Source organism: Castor canadensis, chromosome 5 (assembly GCF_047511655.1).
Source record: "Castor canadensis chromosome 5, mCasCan1.hap1v2, whole genome shotgun sequence".
NCBI classification, from domain to species: domain Eukaryota; kingdom Metazoa; phylum Chordata; class Mammalia; order Rodentia; family Castoridae; genus Castor; species Castor canadensis.
This window is the reverse complement of record NC_133390.1, coordinates 111,079,858-111,102,748: the sequence shown is the minus strand read 5'-3', so window position 1 is coordinate 111,102,748 and position 22,891 is coordinate 111,079,858. Positions and strand designations below refer to the sequence as shown.

The 22,891-nt window shown below is 39.3% G+C and overlaps 1 protein-coding gene across 11 annotated transcripts in view; it reads right to left on the bottom strand.

Annotated features, from left to right (window-relative positions):
* Positions 1 to 22,891, bottom strand: part of Veph1 (ventricular zone expressed PH domain containing 1) — a 297,471-nt gene that overhangs the window by 219,095 nt on the left and 55,485 nt on the right. Inside the window, exon 5 of one of the 11 annotated variants that reach the window (XM_074073914.1) lies at positions 2,867 to 3,172. The exons of the other annotated variants lie outside the window; for them this stretch is intronic. Within the exon in view, the coding sequence (XP_073930015.1) occupies positions 3,165 to 3,172 (8 nt within the window). The 3' untranslated portion in view covers positions 2,867 to 3,164. Of the gene's footprint in view, positions 1 to 2,866; positions 3,173 to 22,891 lie in introns of those variants that run through there. 11 annotated transcript variants of the gene reach the window in all.

The following is a 22,891-nucleotide window of genomic DNA, read 5'->3' as shown; positions in this document are numbered from 1 at the left end:
AATGCCCATGAATTGTACTCCAAAAATACGTCTTATGAATCCCCAGGAAGTTGGGTATCTGATTTTTTCCTTTTTGCTAACTAATAACACTTAAGTTAAAAAATATATAGGGGTCAGCAAAAAGAAGTAAGAAATGTAGAAAACTGAGATAAAATATCTAAAAATAAATACCAGCTTAGCTGAGCACACTGGCACAGTTTCAGTCATTAGTATAGTTTGTGAGAGCATTACCGTATTACAGCACAGTAAAATAATTGTGCAAGATGACTCAGGTTATTAGGAAGGAAAATGTGTGTGCACCTAACACATAGTATATAATATACTGTGTGGAGAAGGGTGACCAAACATCCTGGTATTCTTGGGACTGTTCCAGCTTTAGTAAAATTCCCTGAATCCCTGGGCAAACGAGAACAGCTGGCCACTCTAGTACATACTTATGTATGATTAGTAGATCAGTATTTTGCAAAGAAAATATATGAACAAAACAAGTTGATATATTTTCCTTGTTTATTAAAATACAAACTGACTTTTAAATATTAATTACTTTAAAATATATTGAGAACATTTGACTACTAAGTATATATCATAGAATTTTATAACTTAATATTTACAATTTGTACTTAAATTGACTTCACTTTAACAAAGAATTAGATTTACAAACAAATAAGAAAGGTAGAGCACTTGCCTGGTAAGCATGAGGGCCAGAGTTCAAACCTCAGTACCACCCCCACAAAAAAACCCGTATTACAAACAAATAAGAAATTAAGATTTGTTTTTATTTCATTTCTTGTCAAGTGTCATATTAGAAAGCTTTTCTTTATGAAGTGTATTAAGACCAAATGTTTCTAGCACTGTCTTTCAGTTAAAAGCCCCGGCTAAAGTAATGGTAATATGTTCACATATTCTTGGATTCCATGAACATGAAAACTCACATTACTGACACTTGCATTCAGTTTGCCCAATCTGGAGTTCAGAAGAAAGCTTACTGGCCTTCAGGGTAGAAATCTATCATTTAGAGCCACCATCACTTACTAGTTTCTGACTACAAGACATAAGGCCTATCAACTAACCTTTAGGAGTCCCACAGCCAAGACACTTGGGATAAGAAAACATGCCTAACAGGATGAAGGGTTTTTAAGCAGATATTGTACATAAATATGCTTTCTAAACCATACAGTAATTCTTGAAATAAAATGGGTATCTTTAAATGTCTTTCCAAGTTGTTCCCTGTGGATTAAAACACAAATAAGCAAGAAAACAAAGAAATCAAGCAGATGAATATTGGAATTTCTTCACATTGAGAGCGAGTCCTCAGAGCTCAGAGCTCAGCACAGGGTGTGTGTCTGTGCAGGCCTTCCTCTACTTCACAGCAACATCTGCTGGTGAAGTCAGGTAGGTGCAAACTGACTCACCTCAGAGTCAAGGCTTGGTTAACAGTTCAGAAGAGGTCCTTGTCTGTTTCAAGGTGTGTCTATTCTTTGATCCATATTTGGATTGGCTTTTTACAACATTATATTTAATAATTTCTTATGTGTACTAATATTGAGGTTGAATATTCTCTTTTTTTTGTGGTATTGGAGGTTGAATTCAGAGGGAGAATACTTGCACATGGTAGGCAAGTATTCTACCACTTGGGCTACACCTGTAGCCTCTTTGTTTTTTTATTTTCTGTTTTTATGAGGCAGGTCTCACCACGACCTTTGCCTGGGCTGGCCTCAAATTTGTGATCCTCCTGCCTCTGCTTCCCTGGTAGGTGGGATTACAGGCTTATACTACCATACCTCCATACCTGGCTCAGCTTCATTTTTTTTTTTTTTTGAGTTTTTTGGTGATACTGGGGTTTGAACTCAGGACTTCATACTTTCAAGGCAGCCCTACCACTTGAGCAATGTTTCAGCCCTTTTTGCTCTGGTTATTCAGGAGATAGGGTCTCATTTTTGCCCAGCCTGTCCTGGACTGTGATTCTCCTGTTTTATCCTTCCCACCATGGTGACAGGTACATGCCACCATGTCTAGCTTTTTTCCACTGAGATGGAATCTCACATCCTTTTTTGTGCCTGGGCTGGCCTGAACTCTGATCCTCTTTATCTCAGTCTCCAAGTAGCTTGGGATGGTAGGCATGCACCACTGTACCCAGATATTGGTTGAGACGGGGGTCTAATGAACTTCCTGTCCATGCTAGCCTCAAGTCATAGTCCCAAGTATTACAGGCAAGAACAAATGGAGACCAGACAGGTTGAATATTCTTAACAGAAATGCTTAGTAGATGTTGCCTAGAATGTTTGACAGTAAATTCTTTCCTAACAACCTATAAAATGGTGAGAATAAAACCTTTTCCTTTAATAATGATTGTATCATAAATTTTAATAGTTGAGCACTTCCTTAGGGATTTTGAAATTCCATGAATAGACATAGTTCTGCCTACAGTATTTTAATATGGACCTGGTACATGGCAGATACTTAATTACTGATAACAATGATGATAGGAAGTGTCAGAGCAATCATTTATGAACTATGGGTCAAGCATTGTGTGAAGTATTGATGTTTTTTCTATTTAAACTTCATTCATCTCATGTGGTACATATTATTACTGCCAAAATACATGGAGAGTCAGTTTTCTAGCTCCAATTTTCTGACACAGCTCACCAATCAGTGGTTTGAATTCTGTCTCATATAGAGAAAGAAATGAGGTAAATTTATCATGATTAACTAGATAGCATTTTCTAAGCTATTACCAGTGAGGCAGAAAGGAATTTGGATTCTTGTTGAGACAATATTGCATTTTCTTCCAAAGACTATCTACTTACATTTCAAATCATTTGAGGTCATCCTGTGACTTGTGCCAGAGGACCATGCAACAGGCATATTGATGAAGAAGCATATTTCTTTATTATGAGCACTGATCCAGAAACGCAGAGGAAGGGACATCACTGCTATCAGACTCAATAGCAATGGTGCACATTACATCAAGAGTTCCAAATCAGTATTTGAAAATGACTTCCTTATAAGCTCTCAAATAACCACTTGAAGTTGGGGACACTCTCATTTTAAAGGTCTTCAATAATATTGTCAGCTTCTTGGGTGAAAGGTGTGGTAACTCGTGCTGCACTCAGCATTGGGTATACTTTTATTTTCCAGTATTGGACAGATGCTGTAGCCCATCTTCATATGCCTAAGAACAAGTTTGGAGAATTATTCGGGAACACTGGGAAACAACTCTCCTCTCTGAAAAGGTTGTGATGTTACAAAATATTAAAATTATTTCTGATGTGACTTGAGCAGAAAACAATTCATTACCCAAGTGACAGCCTTGACTTATTTTTTCATTCAAGGGGGAAACATTCACTATGTTTCCATTAGGTATAATTCTAGTTTAGTTTTTTTTTTTTTGTAGTTCCCTTTGTCAGAATAAGGGTGTTGGTACTGTGCTATTCTCACGAACAATATGAATTTTACTTATGGAGAGATTTTTAAAGTTTTAGTTTTATATTTAGGTCTTTATTCCTAATTCCTAATTATACTTAATTCCTAATTTATTTATGTTGTGGTATGGATTATCTTAGAGCCATTTATTGGATAGTTTTTCTATTACAAAAACTTCCTTATCATATACTCTATTTCATTGTACACATGGGCTTTTCACCTCTCTCTATTTTGTTACACGGGCTATTTGCCTGGTACTGTCCCAGGACTGTGCTCTGAATTGCTGTGATTTTACAACATCTTGATACCTGGTAAGAAAATTACTCCCTCCTCCTCCCACACAGTTTCTACCTTCTCCCTCTGCAAAATTGTTTGGGGTATCCACTCTACTTTATCTTACTTGTGAATTTTAAAGTCACTTTGTCATAATTCATGCAAATCTCAATTAATATTTTATTAAAATTTCAGTGAATTTATTGAAAATTGCATTTTTTTTCTACATTATATTCTACCATCCCTGAACACAGTATTTTGTCAATTTGCTTATCCTTTATTTGATTGCTTTACAAAAAGTATTATAATTTTATTCTCAAGACTTAAAAACATTTTTCTTCTAGGTATTGTATATTCTGTGCTTTAAATAATATTTTAAAATATATTTTCTATTTATTATTGTTATCACATAGAAAAACAACTGGATTTTGACCTCATTTTTGCAACTTTATAGAAATTTCTCTTATTGTGTCTAAAAAAATTGACTATGGAGTATTTGCATTTTATACTATAGACAATCATATTTTCTTTTTTGTTGTTAGACTTAATTATTAGCATATTATTGTTGTACTGGGGGTACACTGTGACATTTACAGAAGTTCTTACAGTATATCCTAGTTAAATTCACTTCCTCCATCATTCTCCTTTATTCCCCTTCCCCCATTCCTGGAATAGTTTCAACATGTCTCATTTTTTCATTTTCATGCATGATATTTCCACTACATTCACACTCCTACACCTTTTTCCTCTCCCTTCCCTATCCCCCAGACAAGACCTGTTTTACCTTCTTGTCCTTTGTTTTTGAAAAAAGACATTTTTGTTTGTTTAAGATAGCTACACAGAGAGTTTCATAATGACATTTCTATGTATGTATATATTGTATCCTGAACAGGTTCATCCCCTCCATTTTTCTTCTTTCTACCTTAGTCCACTTCTTATGATGATTTCAACAGGTTAAAAGTATTCTATATTTATTCTTGAATAGAAAGCACATTTACCATATTCACCTTCTTTACTTCCTTCTTTACCCCTCCCTGTGACAATCATATTTTCTAGATATAATGTTTTCCTTTATTTTCTGATTATGTAATAACATTCATTTGTCTTCTGGTCTAGGCTAAGGTTTTTAATGTCATAGTAAACAGAAATGGATATAGGTGCATATTTGTCTCATTCTTGGCTTTAAAGGCATGCTTTTACTGGTTCACCATTAAATACACAAGCATCCTCTTAATCAGGTTAAGAAAATTTTCCAAAATTTCTAAGCTGCATTTTCTTTTTCATGAATGGGTACTGAATTTTATGAGATCCTTACCACATGATCCTCCCTTCAGGATTTTACTGTGGGGGATTTTCATTTTGAATATTATGCCATCCTTGTCTTTTCGGATAAACACAATTTGGTCATTGTACATTTAATAATATGGGGATGACAATAGTTCTTCCTTCATAAGATACTTGGGGAGAATTATATGAGTTAAATGATAAGTACCTGGTATTTAGTCAGCCTTCAGCATATGTTAAATGTTATTTTCTTTAAACTTCCTAGAACAGTTTTGCTAAGATTTGAATTGTGCATCTATTTGGGAATAAAAAAATAAATGTGTATTTTCTTTTCTCATGAGGTCTTTGTCTAGTGCTTATATGGTTATAGCAGTCTTGTAGAATTAGGTGGAGAATATACATCTTTACAATTATCTGGAAAATTTTAGAGAAGATTATAATTATTTATTCCTTTCATATTTGTTATAATTTGCTTGTAAAACTAAATGAGACAGGGTGACTCACACCTGTAATTGGAGCTACTCAGGAGGCAGAGATGAGGAGGGCCACATTTCCAGCTAGCCCAGCAAGTAGTTAGCAAGACCCTTTGAAAATACCCAAATCAGGGCTGGCAGAGTGGCTCAAATGGTAGAGTATCTGCCTAGCCAAGTGTGAAGCCTTGAGTTCAAACCCCAGTACAGCAAAAAAAAAAAAAAAAAAAAAAATGTGATCAATGAAATTATATTAACCATGTCTAAGATTAGACACCATTGGTACACCACAGGGCTCACCTGGTCTGATCTAGTCAAGTGTTTAATCAGTGTTTTAAAATGAAGAGTAAAGAGGCACCATTCATGCAAAAAAGCATTATCTAATAAGATCTTGACATGGTAAAGCAAGGAGCTAAATCTCACGAGAGAAAAGAGTAAATAGTTTAAAGTAAGCAAAAACTTACCTAAGTCTTAAAAAAATCAGCTAAATACTCAGAATATGGTCAAAACTGCTAAATATGCTGAAAGAACTTGAATCAAAAAAGCTTTAGAGATTTAGTGAACAACAAGCTCAAAAGATATGATTGTGTGCCTGGCAAAAAAGCGAATTTGACTGTAGATAACACTAGGCAAATGCATCTTTTCAATAGAATTCATTTTAATTCTCACAGGCAAGACTGAGCCTGAAGTATCATGGTCAGCCATGGACCTCACATCCTGTGATGCTGACGGAAAGACAGTCAAGTGGAGGAAGGCCCAGGATACATCTTGCAAACTGATGGAGAATCAAGTGATCATCTGCTGAGTCAGTGAACTAACAGGAAATCTGTGGTTGTTGTGAGTAGGGAAGAAAGGAGGGGAGCAGAAGAGGGGAGTGGTGAGATGAGATATGATAACCCTGTCCCAATATTTGAAAGCTTATCATGTAAAAGAGGAACTATGATTTATGGCACAAAAGAAAGACCTTAGCCAATTGTGGGAGGCCACAGGAAGAGAACTTTTAATTCAACATAGGGAAAAACACTAAATAGTCAGATTTGCTTAGAGGTAATGTGGATTGTCATAGGAAATAACAAGTTCTCTGTTATCTAATGGGGTTCAACTATAGGAAGGCAATCATGATTATTATCACCATCATAGCTAATATCTACTGAGAGTTAACTATGTTCTTGCATTATTTCATGTAAGTGTCCCAACATATCTATTTACACATGAAGAAACAGACTCAGAAAGATTTTTTTTTAAAAAATCAACATTTGGTGAGCTGAGATTCAACTGTAAAAGTAGGGCTATAGAATGAAATGGCCAGGGTTTGAAACTTTCTCTTAACTTATCGAAGAGTGAGCTTGCATATCTATGAAAAGATATGGTGGGCATTTGTGTACCTACTATTCATTCGCACTACTGCTGGTGACAGCCTGGATTTCTTTTGGGACCCACTCCTTGATGTCCCACCCATGTAGTTAACTGTTGTGATTAACTTTCATCTCCTGTTTTGAAGATGGCTTATGAACCAAGATTGATGATTTGATATTATTTTGGTAATAATGATGGATTAGTTCAGAGATGGTCATGTGGCTAGTGTCAGGTCAGAGAAAATAAGACTGGATATGGATTTTTGTGTAATTGGTATTCATGATGATTTGAGCTGGAAGGTATAAAGGCTCATTCCATGGAACATGAAAGCAAACAAACCCATAAGAAGCAGAGATGAGCAAATGACTTTTGTGACCACCATTGAGCCCTGAACCAGTTTATACAGGAAGTCAGATATAGTTGTAAACTTTTCAGTCATGGGCCAGTGAGGAATTGTTCCTCTTCTTCCTTAGCCTTCTTCTCTTCTTCCTTCTTCTTTTTCATCTTCATCAAGTCATCTATATAAGGGGCTTCAATAAAGGGGTTAAAATACTACTAACTACTAAAATGGGATAATAATAGGATATCTATTGTGTGGTTCTGGTGGGTATTATGTAATAGACTGGGTACAAGTGGATAGATATAAGATCTGGTAGAAAGAATGCATGCAGAAGGGGGATAAGAAGAATGATGGAGGGGGTGAATTCAAGTATAATATATTGTAATAACTTTGGTAAATGTTGCAATGTACTCTCCCCATACAACAATAATAAAAAAAAGGGGAAAAAAGAATGCATGCAATAAACTTTAGCCTTTGTAATTATTATTAATGTTATTGTAATTATTACTATCATTGAGTAGATGACCATTCAATATTTTGGTAGGAGTATAAGTGCAGGAGAACGAAGTTAGGATTATAAGCCAAAAAGAAGGTTAAAAGGTGAGATGAAACTATAGGTTATGAAAAAAGAAATCTCAGTGATGATTTCTAAAAGTGTTTGGCAAGAAGAGGATAGCATCACAAACATGAATGAAATCCAGAGGATCATCAGGGAATACTTCAAAAATCTATATTCAAATAAATTGGAAAATTTAGAAGAAATGGATAAATTTCTAGACACATATGGCCAACCAAAACTGAGCCAAGAGGATATAAATCATCTAAATAGATCTATAAGTAATGAAACTGCAACAGCAATAAAGAGTCTCCCCAAAAAAACACAGGCCCAGGACCTGATGGACTCAATGCTGAGTTCTACCAGACCTTTAGAGAAGAACTGATAACAACATTCCTCAAACTTTTTCATGAAAAAGCAGGGAAAAAGGAACACTACCACACTCATTGTATGCTGCTAGCATTATGTTCATTCCAAAACCAGATAAGGACACAACAAAAAAGAGAATTATAGATAACCTCTTTAATGAACTTAGATGAAAAATTCCCAATAAAATGCTGGCAAATTAAATTCAACAACATATCAAAAAATCATATAGCATGATCAAGTCAGTCTCATTTCAGGGATGCTGGAATGGTTCAACATATACAAATCAATAAATGTAATACAGTATATTAACAGAAGCAAGGACAAAACATGATTATCTCGATAGATGTAGCAAAAGCTTTTGACAAGATACAGCATCCTTTCTTGATAAAAGCTTCAATGAAACTAGGACTAGAAGGAATGTATCTCAACATAAAAAAGGCTATATATGACAAGCCTACAGTCAACAGCACACTAAATGGGGAAAAAACTGAAACCATTTCCTCTAAAGTCAGGAACGAGTCAATGGTATTCACTCTCTCCACTCTTATTCAACATAGTTCATTCATATTCAACATAGTTTTGGAATTCCTAGCCAGAGCAAGAAATAAAAAAGAATTCAAATAGATAAAGAAGTCAAATTATCCCTATTTGCAGATGACAGGATCTTAAACCTAAAAGACCCAAAAAAGTTCCACCAAAAAACTCCTAGACATCATAGATACCTTCAGCAAAGTAGCAGTACACAAAAATCAATAAACAAAAATCAGTAGTTTTTTCTACATACTTAACAAAGGAAGTATAAGACCTCTACAATGAAAACTATAAGCCATTGAAGAAAGAAACTGAGGAAGACATCAGAAGATGGAAAGATCTCCCATGCTCATGGAGCAGCAGAATATATGTCATGAAAATGGTTTTACTATGAAAATAAATTTATATGTTCAATGCCATCCCCATGAAAATTCCAATGACATTGCTTGCAGAAATTGAAAAATTAACACCAAAGTTCATATGGAAGCACAAAAGACTGAATAGCCAAGGCAATACTGAGCAAAAAGAGCAATGCTGGAGGTATCACAATACCTGACTTCAAAATATGCTACAGAGTCATAGCAATAAAACAGCATGGTACTGGCTAAAAAAAAGACACAAAGACCAATGGAACAGAACAGAAGACCCAGACAGAAATCCACACAGCTACAGCAACCTGATTTTTGACAAGGGCACCCAAAACATGCAATAGAGAAAAGACAACTTCTTCAACAAATGTTGGTGGGAAAACTGGATATTCTCATATAGAAGACTGGAACTACATCCATGTCTTTCACCTTATACATGGATCAAAGACCTTAAGATAAGGCAAGAAAGACTAGGGAATACATTGAACAAATAGGCATAAACAATAACTTCCTAAATAGAACTCTAATGGCTCAGCAGCTAAGAGAAAGGATTGACAAATGAGACTACATGAAACTAAAAAGCTTCTACACAGAGAAGGAAACTGTCACCAGACTGAAAAGGCAGCCAACAGAATGGAAGGAAATCTTTGCCAGCTACATTTCATACAAGGGATTAATAACCTGGCAGCTCAAAAAACTAAATCCTCCCCAAAAATCAATGACCCAATGAAGAACTGGGTAAATGAACTCAAGAGAGCTTTTTCAGAGAAAGAAGTACAAATGGCCAAAACCACATAAAGAAATGTCCAGCATTTCTGGTCATAAAGGAAATGTAAATCAAAACCACAATAAATGAGCTCTATAATGAAAAACCAAAACAAATCATTGAAGAAAGAAATTGAAGAAGATTACAGAAGATGGAAAGATCTCCCACGCTCATGATTGGCAGAATCAACATAGTAAAAGTGGCTATACTACCAAAAGCAATTTAAATGTTCAATGCAATTCCCATCAAAATCCCAATGAAATTCACCACAGAGATTGAAAAATCAACCCTAAAGTTCATTTGGAAACAAATACCCAAGGCAATACTGAGCAAAAAGAGCAACACTGGAGATATCACAATACCTGTCTTCAAACTATATTACAGAGCCATATCAATAAAAACAGCATGGTACTGGCACAAAAACAGATATGAAGACCAGTGAAACAGAACATAGGACCCAGATATGAATCCATGCAGCTACACTCACCTAATTTTTGGCAAAGGTGCCAAAAACATACAATGGAAAAAATACAGCCTCTTCAACAAATGTTGGGAAAACTGGATATCTGCCTGCAGAAAACTGAAACTAGATCCATGTTTGTCACCCTATACAAGTACCAACTCAAAGCAGATTAAGGACCTTAATGCCAGACCTGAAACCTTGAAGCTAATACATGAAAAAAAGCATGGAATACAGTGGAAGCAATAGGCCTAGTCAAGAACTTCCTCAGTAGAACACAAGCATCTCAGCAACTAAGAGAAAGGATTGACAAATGGGACTGACTACATGAAATTAAATAGCTTTGCACACCAAAAGAAATGGTCTCTAAATTGAAGAGACCACACACAGAATGGGAGAAAATATTTGCTAGCTATTCATCAGACAAGGGACTGATAACCAGAATATACTGGGAGCTCAAAAAGCTAAACTCCCCCAAAGTCAATGACCCAATAAAGAAACAGGAAATTGAACTGAACAGAACTATTTCAAAGGAAGAAATTCAAATAGCTAAAAAACACATGAAAAAATGCTCACCATCCCTGACCATAAAGGAAATGCAAATCAAAACCACACTAAAATTGCATCTCAGTCCTGTTAGAATTGTTACCATCAAGAACACAAACAACAAATGTTGGTGAGGATGTGAGGAAAAGGGGGCCCTCATACACTGCTGGTGGGAATGTAAGCTAGTATAACCACTATAGAAAACAGTATGGAGGTTCCTTAAAAAACTAGAAATAGATCTACCATACTGAAGAATGGACTGCAGGAGGTCCCAAAAGGTGATAATTGGCCAAGCAGACACTTCTCCTTCCCAGGAAACTTCTGTTTGTGCCTGAGAGACATCTCCATCCTCGGGCAATACAAAAAGGCTATAAGAACCCAATTTCCAACCTGACCCATGGGGCCACAGGTTTCTGGGTCCCCCTGCATGCCCCCATGCAGCTTTCCTCTTCTCTCTCTACAAAAAAAATCTTTCCAACCTCTGCTGCTGGAGTCTGACTGTTTTCATTCTCAGAGTGGATCCAAGAACCCAGAACACCTGAAAATTCCTGCATGTGTCATCTGTGCATCATATTTGGCAACCATGAAGGGACAATTTTTCATCTGAGGTTGGTACAAGTGGTGCTAAACTGGAGTAGGCTGCCTAGGAAGTGACCACGAATGTCCAGCACTCCAATGGAGTCTGCCTTCCAGGACAGCCCACAATGGTTTAGCTACAGTGGACCTCTCAGAGCTACTTTCTCTCTCTCTCTCTCACTTGTTAAGGAGGGTTTCTCCCTCAGGAACCTGAGGAAAAGCTCCAAGCCCATTACATCTGTAAGGCAGGCAACCTGGGAAATCAGGGGCTGACCAGGGGATATACCAGACTGCCAATGATATGTGGATGGAGCTAAGCTGCAGTGCACCAAGCCCTTTTTTTCCTCTCAACTCTCAGCTCCCTCCCTCCTTAAACTCTCTCCCTTTCAGGATGTGACCTGCTTAGGAGGAGGTCCGAAAACAGCCAGTGGAAAGGAAAGCTTCTCTTGAAAGCTATAAGGGTATTCTGCCTGGGGCAATCCCCTGGTGACACCTGAGGGCTGGAGATGCAACTTCCTGGCCCACCCTGAGGCTCCAAAGGTGGCTAAGTCTTGGGCCCCTCCAGCCATGTCCTCAGCAAACAAACAATCAGATCTCTACACTTCTTTCATGGTTCCTGTGGCCCGAGAGTGGAGGTCACCCCTAGTTTCCAGTGCTTCAGTACTGCTTCTGGCAGGATTGACCTACACAACAGTGATGATCAATAATCGCTTATGTGTTGAACCTGAAAACTCTCTTTCCCCCAATCCTCAGCTTCTCCTTCCTCTTTCCCAAGTAGTTCAGGATGAGTGGCTTCCCCACTTTGTTCTAAACAGCAGTGGGCTTCCTTCTTCAACCGAGTCTGGGACAGACACCAGAAAGTGCTACTCTCTAACTTGGGCTTAACTGTCTTTGTCAAGCATCTGGTCTTCTGGTCAAGCAGGTTCCACAGTCTGCCCTCAGGGGGAAAGAAAACAGTTAAAGTGACAGAGACTTCAACAGTCTTCTCTGTTTTTGTCCCTTACAGCAGCAAAAAAAAAAAAAACAATGCCTTCACATGCTCCCTCTCTTTTCATAGAAAATATATATACCTCACAGGATATATAGGGGGACAAAAGTCTACCTCATCAGGAGTCCCCATCCACGCCTCTGCAGGGGTCCTCCCTCTGGCTATGTAAGCCCTTTTGGTTACTTTGATGAGTTGTTTTTAAATTACAAGCCTTCAGCTGGTAGAGGAGAACAAGGTGCCAGGGTCGCAAGGCAAACAGGTAAAGCAAAATAGATAGATAAAAAAAATTGATTAGGGTCATTCCAACAGGGTGGATGCAGCCAGAGTACAAAAATGTCTTCCCTATGACCTTAGCCACAGGTGGCAGTGGTGAGAAAGCATGAGAGAGAGGGATGACCTCTCCCACATAAGTTTCTTCTCACCTGGGGATGCTTAGGTAAAAGGAGAAAACCTCTGTTAAGGTGATCAATTTTCCCTTGCTTCCTTTTTTAGATAGGGAATCAAGCTTCAAGGATCCCCCCTTGCGTGCTTACTAAAATATTAACTTCAATGAAAGTGACTCAAGTTTACTACACCCCGGCCTGGCCACAATATCCTCTAGAAGATGAGGGAAAATGGCCAGATTTAGGAGATTACACTGAAAACCCAGATCAGTACATCCAGGCATTTAGAGAAGTCACCAAAACTTTGAACTGAGCTGGAAAGATGTAATGCTATTGCTATCTCAGACCCTTACTGCTCTGGAGACACAGCAGGTACTAGATTAGGCAATCAAAGCCAGAGACGATTATCACTTATATAAATGTGGCCCTACAGGTCTGTCTCAGACCTGGCTCTCACAGGAGGAAGAGGAGAGAGGAGAAAGACAAAGACACTGGATACTTGAAAGGGAACCCTGATTCCCAATTCCAACAGGAGATCATGCAGTGCCTAGGCATGACCCTAAGTGGGACCCTAAAAATGACAAAGATAAATGGACCCACAACTACTTCATCTACTGCATTCTTGAGAGTTTAAGGAGAGCAAAATAAAACCCTTTAATTACTACCAAGTCATGGCTGTACAGCAAGGACCCTTAGAAACCCAGTGGCTTTCCTACAGAGACTTAAGGATGCTTTACATAAGCATACCAACAATGTACTGGAGTTACACGAGGAAGAGATTGTCCTAAAAGATAAATTTCTAACACAGTCAGCTCCAGATATCCATAGAAAGCTTCAAAAACTGGTGGCTAAAGGGAGCAGAGATGTAGACAAATTGGTTCCGTATAGCCACATCTGTATACTATAACAGGGACTTAGAAAAAGAAAAGAAGGACCTGGAGAGGGAAAACAGAAAGGATAAATGGCAGGAGGCTCTGATCACAGGGCTCAGAGAAGCTCCCCTGGGACAGAGTCCAAACCCAAGGGCATGCTTTCAATGTGGACAGGAAGGTCATTTTAGGAGGGAGTGCCCCTGGAGGAAGCTACCTTCAGGACCCTGACCATTTGTCTGGGAAAACATTGGAAGGCACACTGTCCTAGGTTCCTCGGGGAACTGAGGCCAGAGCCTCCCCATCCAGTGATGGGTCCTGGGGCCTCCCATCCAGGCTCCTGTAACCACCATAAAAGCAGAGGTGTCCCAGGCGATACTTACTATTGAAAAGCACAAGGTCAGCCTCCTTATCAATACTGTAGCCAGCATCTCAGCTATTCCTTTCTCTCCCAGATCCAGATCCTCCAAGGAAATTACTGTTCGGGGCATAGCAAGCCAGCCTCTAGAGCATTATTTCACTTAGCTTCTAGTCTGATCCTGGGGTGATTTCCACTTCTGTCACTTCTTTTAAATTGTCCCAGAAACCCCTACTCCTCTGCTAGGGTAGGAACTTCCATCTAAATTAAGGGTACAGTTCCTTTTATCCCCAGGAGAGTACTTTTGCTTGCCCCGATAGAGGAACAAGTAGACTCTACAGTGTGGACAGATGGACATACCATGGGATGGGCACAAACAGCAGTCCCAGTCCTCATTCATCTCAAAGACCCCTCTTGGTTTCCTCATCAAAAACAATATCCTTTAAAACCAGAAGTTAAAAGGGACTAATTCCCATAATCAAAGACTTAAAGAGACAAGGACTGCTAATAGAATGCTCCAGCCCATATAATACTCCTATTTTCAGTGTCAGGAAGGGACCTAACAATGGAGGCTAGACCAAGATCTCCACCTGATCAATGAAGCAGTAGTGCCTCTCCACCCTGTAGTTCCAAATCCCTACATGCTTTTAGTCCAAATACCTCCATGTACTGCTTACTACTCTGTCCTGGGCTTAAAGGATGCCTTCTTTTGCATTCCCTTACATCCTAAAAGTCAACCTATCTTTGCCTTTGAGGACCCCACATGAAAGTCTGGACAGGTCACCTGGACTGTCCTCCCCCAGAGATTCAGAGACAATCCCCATCTCTTTGTGTTGGTTCTAGACTTGGCAGAGTGGCAATATCCACAAACTACTCTGCTACAATATGTAGATGACTTCCTCCTCTGTGGACCGACTGAGCCTGTCATTTCACAAATCACTGAATCCTTACTAAACTTCCTAGCAGACAGAGGTTATAAAATCTCTAAAGAAAAAGCTCAATTGTGTTAGTCTAGGGTTACATATTTAGGTCTTGTCCTAGAGAAAGAAATGAAGGCTCTAAGAGAAGATAGAATCCATCCAATCCTGATGTTTCCACTACCTAAAACTCTAAAACAAGTGAGGGCCTTTCTGGGGGTGTCAGGATACTGTAGAATTTGGATCCTGGGATATGCAGACCTAGCCAGGCCTTTATATCAACTCCTTAAGAAAGCACAGAAGGATCCCCAGCCCTTTATTGAATAGGATAACAAGTCAGAAAATGCATTCCACCAGTTAAAAAAAGACCCTTATGACAGCTCCAGCCCTGGGTCTCCCCATAAAAGACAAGTTTCAATTATACGTTTATGAAAAGGGAGGATTGGCCTTGGGAGTGGTGACTCAGCTCCGGGGCATCACTCCCCAGCCAGTGGGCTACTGAAGTAGAGAATTAGATCAGGTAGCCAAGGGATGGCCAGGATGTCTTTGAGCAGTTGCTGCAGTAAGCCTTCTAGTGACTGAAGCTCAAAAACTTATCCTAAACTGCCCCCCAATGGTTTATACCCCACACCACCTAGGGGGAATTTTAAACTCAAAAGGAGAACTTTGGCTATCTGACAGCCATCTATTTAAATACCAGGCCCAGCTTCTGGGAGGGACAGAAATAATTTTAAGGACCTGTCAGAGCCTAAAGCCTGCATCCCTTCTATCAGAGGCAGAGGGAAATCCTGAACACTCATGTGAGGAGGTACTTATGGAAAATTATGCTGCCTGAACTGATTTAACTGATCATACCTTAAAAAGTCCAGATCTAGAATTATACACTGGCAGCAGTTCCTTTGTCAAGAATGGTGTCAGACATGCAGGATTTGCAATTGTAACAGAATTTGGCATCCTTAAATCAGTTCCTCTTCCTCCTAATACAAGTATTCAATTGGCAGAATTAGTGGACCTAACAGAAGCCCTAAAACTGTCAAAAAAACAGAGAGTCAACATCTGTACAGATTCTAAGTATGCCTTCCTGATCCTGCATGCTCATGCAGCCATCAGTAAGGAAAGGGGAATGCTAACTACAACAGGAACAACTTCCCATAAAGATAAAAGGGAGATTACGCTAATAGTTTTAGGGATAATAGCATTGATTGCAGCCCTAGCTGGAATCAGCTATGGGGTGATTGCCAACCATGTAACCGCAGAAAATCTAACCAAAGTAGTAGAGGGTCCTCAGACCAAGTAGGCCTTGTCATCAATGACATACAAAGGTCTTTGTTGTCCCTTGCCTGTATGGTCATGGACCACCACCTGTCCCTAGACTTTCTTTTGACTAAACAATGAGGGGTATGTGCCATCACCAATATTTCCTGTTGCACATATACATATAAACACTTCAGACATTGTAGAGGAACATGCAAACTGCATTCTCCAACAGGCTAAGTGGCTCCAAGAACAGCCCCTCAAAACTCAGGTTTCCACACAGGTATGGGACCAAATAAGATCCTGGCTCCTCTCCAGGACATGCTTCCTACCCTTTCTGGGGCCTATAGTTTCCATTATTTTCTTACTTGTGTTTGGGCCTTACATTTTAAACTTACTTGTCTAGTTTGTTTCCTCTCACCTAGAATCCATCAAACTACAGATGCTCCTGGTGGAGATGAAAATGACCTACTATCACAGTTCCCTCTAACTCCTCTCTTGTGGTCAGCTCTGATGCTGCAGACCCCTTCATTGCCCCCTATCAGCAAGAAGCAGTCACTGAGTACACTTCATCATCCCTATCCCTGACAGCAGTTAGGGCAATCATTGAGTGGGGGAATTGAAGGATGGACTTCAGAAGGTCCCAAAAGATGATAATTGGCCAAGCAAACACTTCTTCCCAGGAGACCTGAGGGACATCTCCACCCTTGGGCAATACAAAAAAGGCTATAAAAACCCAATCTCCAGCCTGACCCATGGACCTGTTTCCAGGTCCCCCTGCATGCCCCCATTCAGCCTTTCTCTTCTCTTCTCTACATATAAAATCTTTCTAATCTCTGCTTCTGGAGTCCACCTGTACTTTCATTCTCAGAGTGGACCCAAGAATCCTGAACACCTGAAAATTCCTGCATGTCATCTGTGCATCAATACAATCCAGCAATATCACTCCTAGGGATATATCCAAAGGAATGTGAGTTAAGTTACAACAAAGGCACCTGCACACCCATGTTTATTGCAGCACTATTCACAACAGCTAAGCTATGGAAATAGCAAAGATGCCCCACTACTGATGAATGGATTAACAAACTGTGGTATTTATACACAATGAAATTTTACTCAGCCACAAAGAAGATGAAATTTTGTCATTGGCAGGTAAATGGATAGAATTATAGAATATCATCTTAAGTGAAATTAGTCAGGCTCACTCAGAAGGCCAAAAGCCACATGTTCTCCCTCATATGTGGATTGTAGACCCAAAACAAATGCAACAATATTATGGGACACTAAGGGTAAGCTGTGCAAATCAGGGATAGGGCAAGGAAAGGAAACCAAAACCTTGAATGAGGTTGATGTGCTCATGTACAGGAATGAATATAGAAATCTTAAATTGGCCAGGGCCAGTAAGGGAAGGGGACTAAGGAGGAGCAAAGAGGACTGGTAGAGATGAACCAATTGGGGTTGTAATATATATATATAATATACATATAATATATATGCAGGGAAATAGCACAAGGAATCTCAAAACATCATGTTTCTCATTTTATCTTTTATGTTTTTGCTTCTATAAAATCAGAGAACAGGAGGGTGGAACAGGCTCTGCCTGGGGGTCGGGAGAGTTGGCACCACTGGGAGGGGGAAGGTGGTGGGGAAAGGCCATAGGAGGATGAATATGGTGCATACAATGTATACACATGTATGTAAATGCAAAAATGACACCTGTAGAAACTGTCCCAGGAATGAGGGGAGGGAGGTTGGGGGAGAGAAGTAGAAGGGGGGATTTCAAGTATGATACAGTGTGACTAACCCTCAGGATCCCCAAAGCCTCTTGGAAAGGAGCAGAGTCACTGTAGCTTTTGTGCAACAGCCCTAAGAGAGATTGCAACAGTCCAAAAGGATAGTTGCTGAACTCCCTTGTTCTCTCTCTGCGTGGGACTGGGAAAACCTGGTCATTTCTATAACTCTGTAAAAGAATTAATAGGAATAATCATAGGGAATGAAAAGTATCTTCTTCAAGGACTAACTGTGCATCCTTATTATACTATGCTGCAATCCAAGTCTCCAACAATAGTCTATGTTTCTAGCTCTAGGCAATGGTTCAGATTACAGAAGGATGCCAAGATTGCAATATATTTGCCTTTACCATATATTGGACTCAATCCATTTTAGATCAAAGGCCCTTAGCTACTGTCTATATTAGGGGAATAGCTTTTCAAGATCTTCTAGACACAGGAGCAAATCAGTGTTATTCCTCAATCATGGAGTAAACATTGGGGAACAAAAAAAGGAACCACAGTACAAGGAGTAGAGGGACCTCAATTAGCCAAGATTAGTGCAGGGGTACTCCAATGGGAGAATGAAGAAGGCAATTCAGGGACTTTTCAACATTTCATAATTACAGGACTACAATTGTGCTTATGGGGAAGAGCCATCATGCAACAATTGTGCATGACTTACCACACACAAAGCTCAACCTTGGGGGGAGGCCCTTTCCCAGGCTCAACAAGATAGGACAATCATGAGACCTTGGGAGGAGGCCCATTCCCAATGTTCTCCTATCACTGTGGCCTTGGTTATTCTTGTAGCCACTCCTCTCCTAGGGGCCCTGATATGAAGTCCCAGACCACAGATCTACCACTTAAATGGCTAATCAATGAGCCTATATGGGTTGACCAGTGGTGACTTTCAGAACAAAAATTACAACAGGCTCATATTTTGGTACAACAACAAGTAAAAGCTGGACATCTGGAGCTTTCCAGTAGTCCATGGAATAGTCCTATTTTTGTAAAAGAAAAAAAGGCCTAAGGCAAATATAGATGAATACATGACCTTCGAGCCATTAACAAAGCCATGCAAACCATGGGAGCTTTACAACCTGGCCTCCCTTCTCCCGCCATGATTCCTGCAGGATTTGCAATTATAATTATAGATTATGTCCCATTACGTGACAATGATAAGGTAAAATTTGCCTTTACATTGCCATCCATTAATAATGAAAACCCAGCTCAACAATATCTATGGAAAGTATTACCTCAAGGCATGAAAAACAGTCCCACCATATGTCAGGCCTATGTCCATGCTGCTCTTATACCCGTCTATAAAGAATGACCACAAATTAAATGTTTTCATTATATGGATGATCTTTTAATTGCTCATCCTCATTTACACTAGTACAGCAGGCCCTCAGAGACTTAGAAAAATGCCTAGCCAAGGAAGGTTTAAATATAGCTCCTGACAAAACACAGCTCTGTCCACCATTCAAATATTTGGGACACACTACAGTTGATAATATAGTCAAACCTCCTAAACTAAAATTAGACATAAAAGAGGTTATGACATTAAATGAATTACAGACACTATTAGGAAACATTAATTGGATTTGGCCTTTTCTTAAGATTCCCTCAGACTCTTTAAAACCTGTATTTGAACTATTAAAAGGAGACTCACAATTAAACTCATTAAGAAAATTAACTCCAGAAGCACAAGCTATACAACTTGTTGAAACCACTCTTCAGCATAGTGTCATCAACAGGATAGACCCCAGTCAGCCCCTCCAGCTACTCATATGGGGTACTCCAACTACTCCAACAGGGGCTACTATACAATGGCCAAATAAGATGATAGAGATGCTCTTTACCCATAACACACCACCTAAGACTATTACTCCCTATGTACAAGAGGTAATATATCTAATTATGAAGGGAAGGCAAAGATGCAAACAATTGTCTGGCAAGGATCCATCACTCATAATTACTCCCTTCACTAATATTCAGATAGACTACCTTTATCAACAAAACTATTTATGGCAAATTGCAATTAGTAATTACTCAGGACAATTTGACAATCACTATCCTAAGGACCCTACCATAAAATTTTTAACTTCTCAGGCCTGGATTCTACCTCTCATCACAGCCACTAAATCCCTACCCAATATAATTACAGTATATACTGATGGCACCAGTAAAGGGAGAGCCGGTTATATCATTTACTCCCATTTGGGGACATGTACAGAACAAGTAAACATTGCAACTCCAGGAGCGACTGCACAACATGCCAAAATCTTAGCAGTTCTTGTAGCCCCGAGGGCTCTCCTTGGTCCAGTCAATATAGTTTCAGACTCCCAATCTGTAGTTAAAGCCATTAACTCTATTGAAACAGCTGGACTAAAAGGAGATCCTCATTCTACCATTTTTCACTTATTCACGCAGGCTCAAATGGCCATTCATACTCATACTTCTCCATTCTTTATTACTCATATCCATTCACATACAGGCTTGCCTGGCCCTATGGCCAAGGGAAATCAAGCAGTAGATCAGCTCATTTCTGTCACTGCTGTTGAGAACTCTCAAAATCCTTCTTCCATTTTCCAACAGGGCTTACAAAGCCACTCTTTATTACAACAGAGTGCTAACATGTTACACAAACAATTCCCAATCTTGATTTGAGATCAATACAAATATATTATTAGGGCCTGCTCCACCTGCAGTACTTTTCTACCTTGGGCCCTAATACTGGCATCAACCCTTGTGGTCTAAAAGCAAACCATATCTGGCAAACTGATGTCACTCATATTCCACAGTTTGGCACCTTAAAATATGTTCATGTGACAGTGGACACATACTCTGGTGTCCTCGTTGCTTCAGTCCACACAGGGGAAACTACCAAAGATGCCCTTGGTCACCTACTTGGTGCTTTTGCAACCTTTGGAATTCCAAAGTCCACAAAGACAGACAACAATCCTTCCTATACAAGTAAAAAATTTCAAGAATTCTGTAATTTAAGGGACATTACTCACAATACTGGAATTCCTTACAATCCTCAAGGCCAAGCCATTATAGAACAACAACATCAAAAGATCAAAAACCAACTTTTTAAAATAAAAAAGGGAGAGTTCACCCCCAAGTCTCCACATACCCAATTACATCTCATCCTATTAACTTTAAATTTTTTCTCACTTGACGATCAAGGCATTACACCTATGGAAAAGCACTTCCCTGCATGGAACACCTGCCCACCTGTGCATGTTCTTTGGCAAAATTTAGAGACAAACACATGTCAGGGACCTGACCCTTTACTAACTACAGGCCGAGGGTATTCTTGTGTCTTTCCAGAACATGAACAACGAACAAGATGGCTGCCTTTCCAATGCATCAAACCAGTCACAGCCATTGATGGGACCCATGAAGAGACTTCAGCTAGACAAACTCAATTCTAGTCATTGGTTTAATTTTGGACTAATAGGTATAGGTGGACTCATGCTTTTGGGTCTACTTAGTATTATATGGCTAAAAAGACTAATCACTCAAGAAACTAACTGTCACAAAAAAGAAAAATTTCTAAATGCCTTTTTCATAAAAAATAAAAAAGAGGGAGATGTGGGTAACCCTCAGGACCCCCAAAGCCTCTTGGAAAGGAGCAGAGTCACTGTAGCTTTTGTGCAACAGCCCTAAGAGAGATTGCAACAGTCCAAAAGGATAGTTGCTGAACTCCACTGTTCCGTCTTTGCATGGGACTGGGAAAAACCTGGTCCCAAGAACATGATGTTCCACACTTGGGCTTGTAGCCATAGCAACATGATAGCCAATCCCAGTACAGAGGTCAAGGGAAACTTGGGGACTGCCACGGACTCCTTCCTGCTTGTCTGCACTTCTTAAATACTCTCTTCAGAAAATAAACTACACCATTGCTGCCCAGCATAGCCCTGAGTTCATGTTGTTATTCGCCACTTGAGCACCCAAGGCCAGAGCTGGAGCCGTTGCTGCAGCTGGACTGCGGCAATATTTTTGACACCTTGTTAAGAAACTTTGTAAATGCTACAATGTGCCAACATCCAGCACAACAATAAAAAAATAAAAAATTTTAAAAAACCATTAAGATTTCACCTCATTCCTCTTAGAATGGCTATCATCAAGAACACAAACAACAAATGCTTATATAAATGTGTGGGAAGAAGCTCTCATACACTGTTGGTGGGAATGTAAATTAGTACAACCACTGTGGAAAACAGTATGGCGATTCCTCAAAACACTAAAAATAAAACTACCATATGATGTAGCTATGCCACTCCTAGGCAACTATCTGAATGTAAACCAGGAATGTAATCCAGGATACAATAAAGACATTTGCACATCCATGTTTACTGAAGCATTATTCACAATAGCTAAGCTACGGAAATGGCCCAGATGCCCTAAAACTGATGAATGGATTAAGAAAAATGTGGTATTTATACACAATGGAATTTTATTCAGCCATCAGAAAAAAGTGAGTTTTGTTGTTCACAGGTAAATGGGTGGAACTGGAGAACATCATCTTCAATGAAGTTATCCAGATTCAGAAAGACAAAAGTCACACATTTTCACTCATATGTGAAAGATCCAATACAAATAAAAGCATTATCATATATACAATAAATAAATACAAAGCATGTGTCCAAAAATCATGCTGTCCGAGGAGACTAAGGAAGGAGAAAAAGAAGTAAAGAACGATAAAGAGTGTGAAACACACCACATCTGGGTAGGAACAAGACACAATGAAATGCACTGAAAACTTCTGAACAGCATAGGATGGGGGAAAGGATGAGGAATAGTAGTGGAGGGGGTTAGACTGATTTAAGCACAGTATTTTCACAGGTAAAATACTAAAGCAAAATCCTCACTGAACAATGAACAGACACTTAATGAAGGACAGGAATGTGAAACAGATCAAGCTAAGGGGAGGGCCCTAGTTGGGGGAAGGAGGTAAATGAAGAGGGTAAAGGAGAGTGAATATGGCTGAGATGCATGATGAATATGGGGTACTGAAACCTGT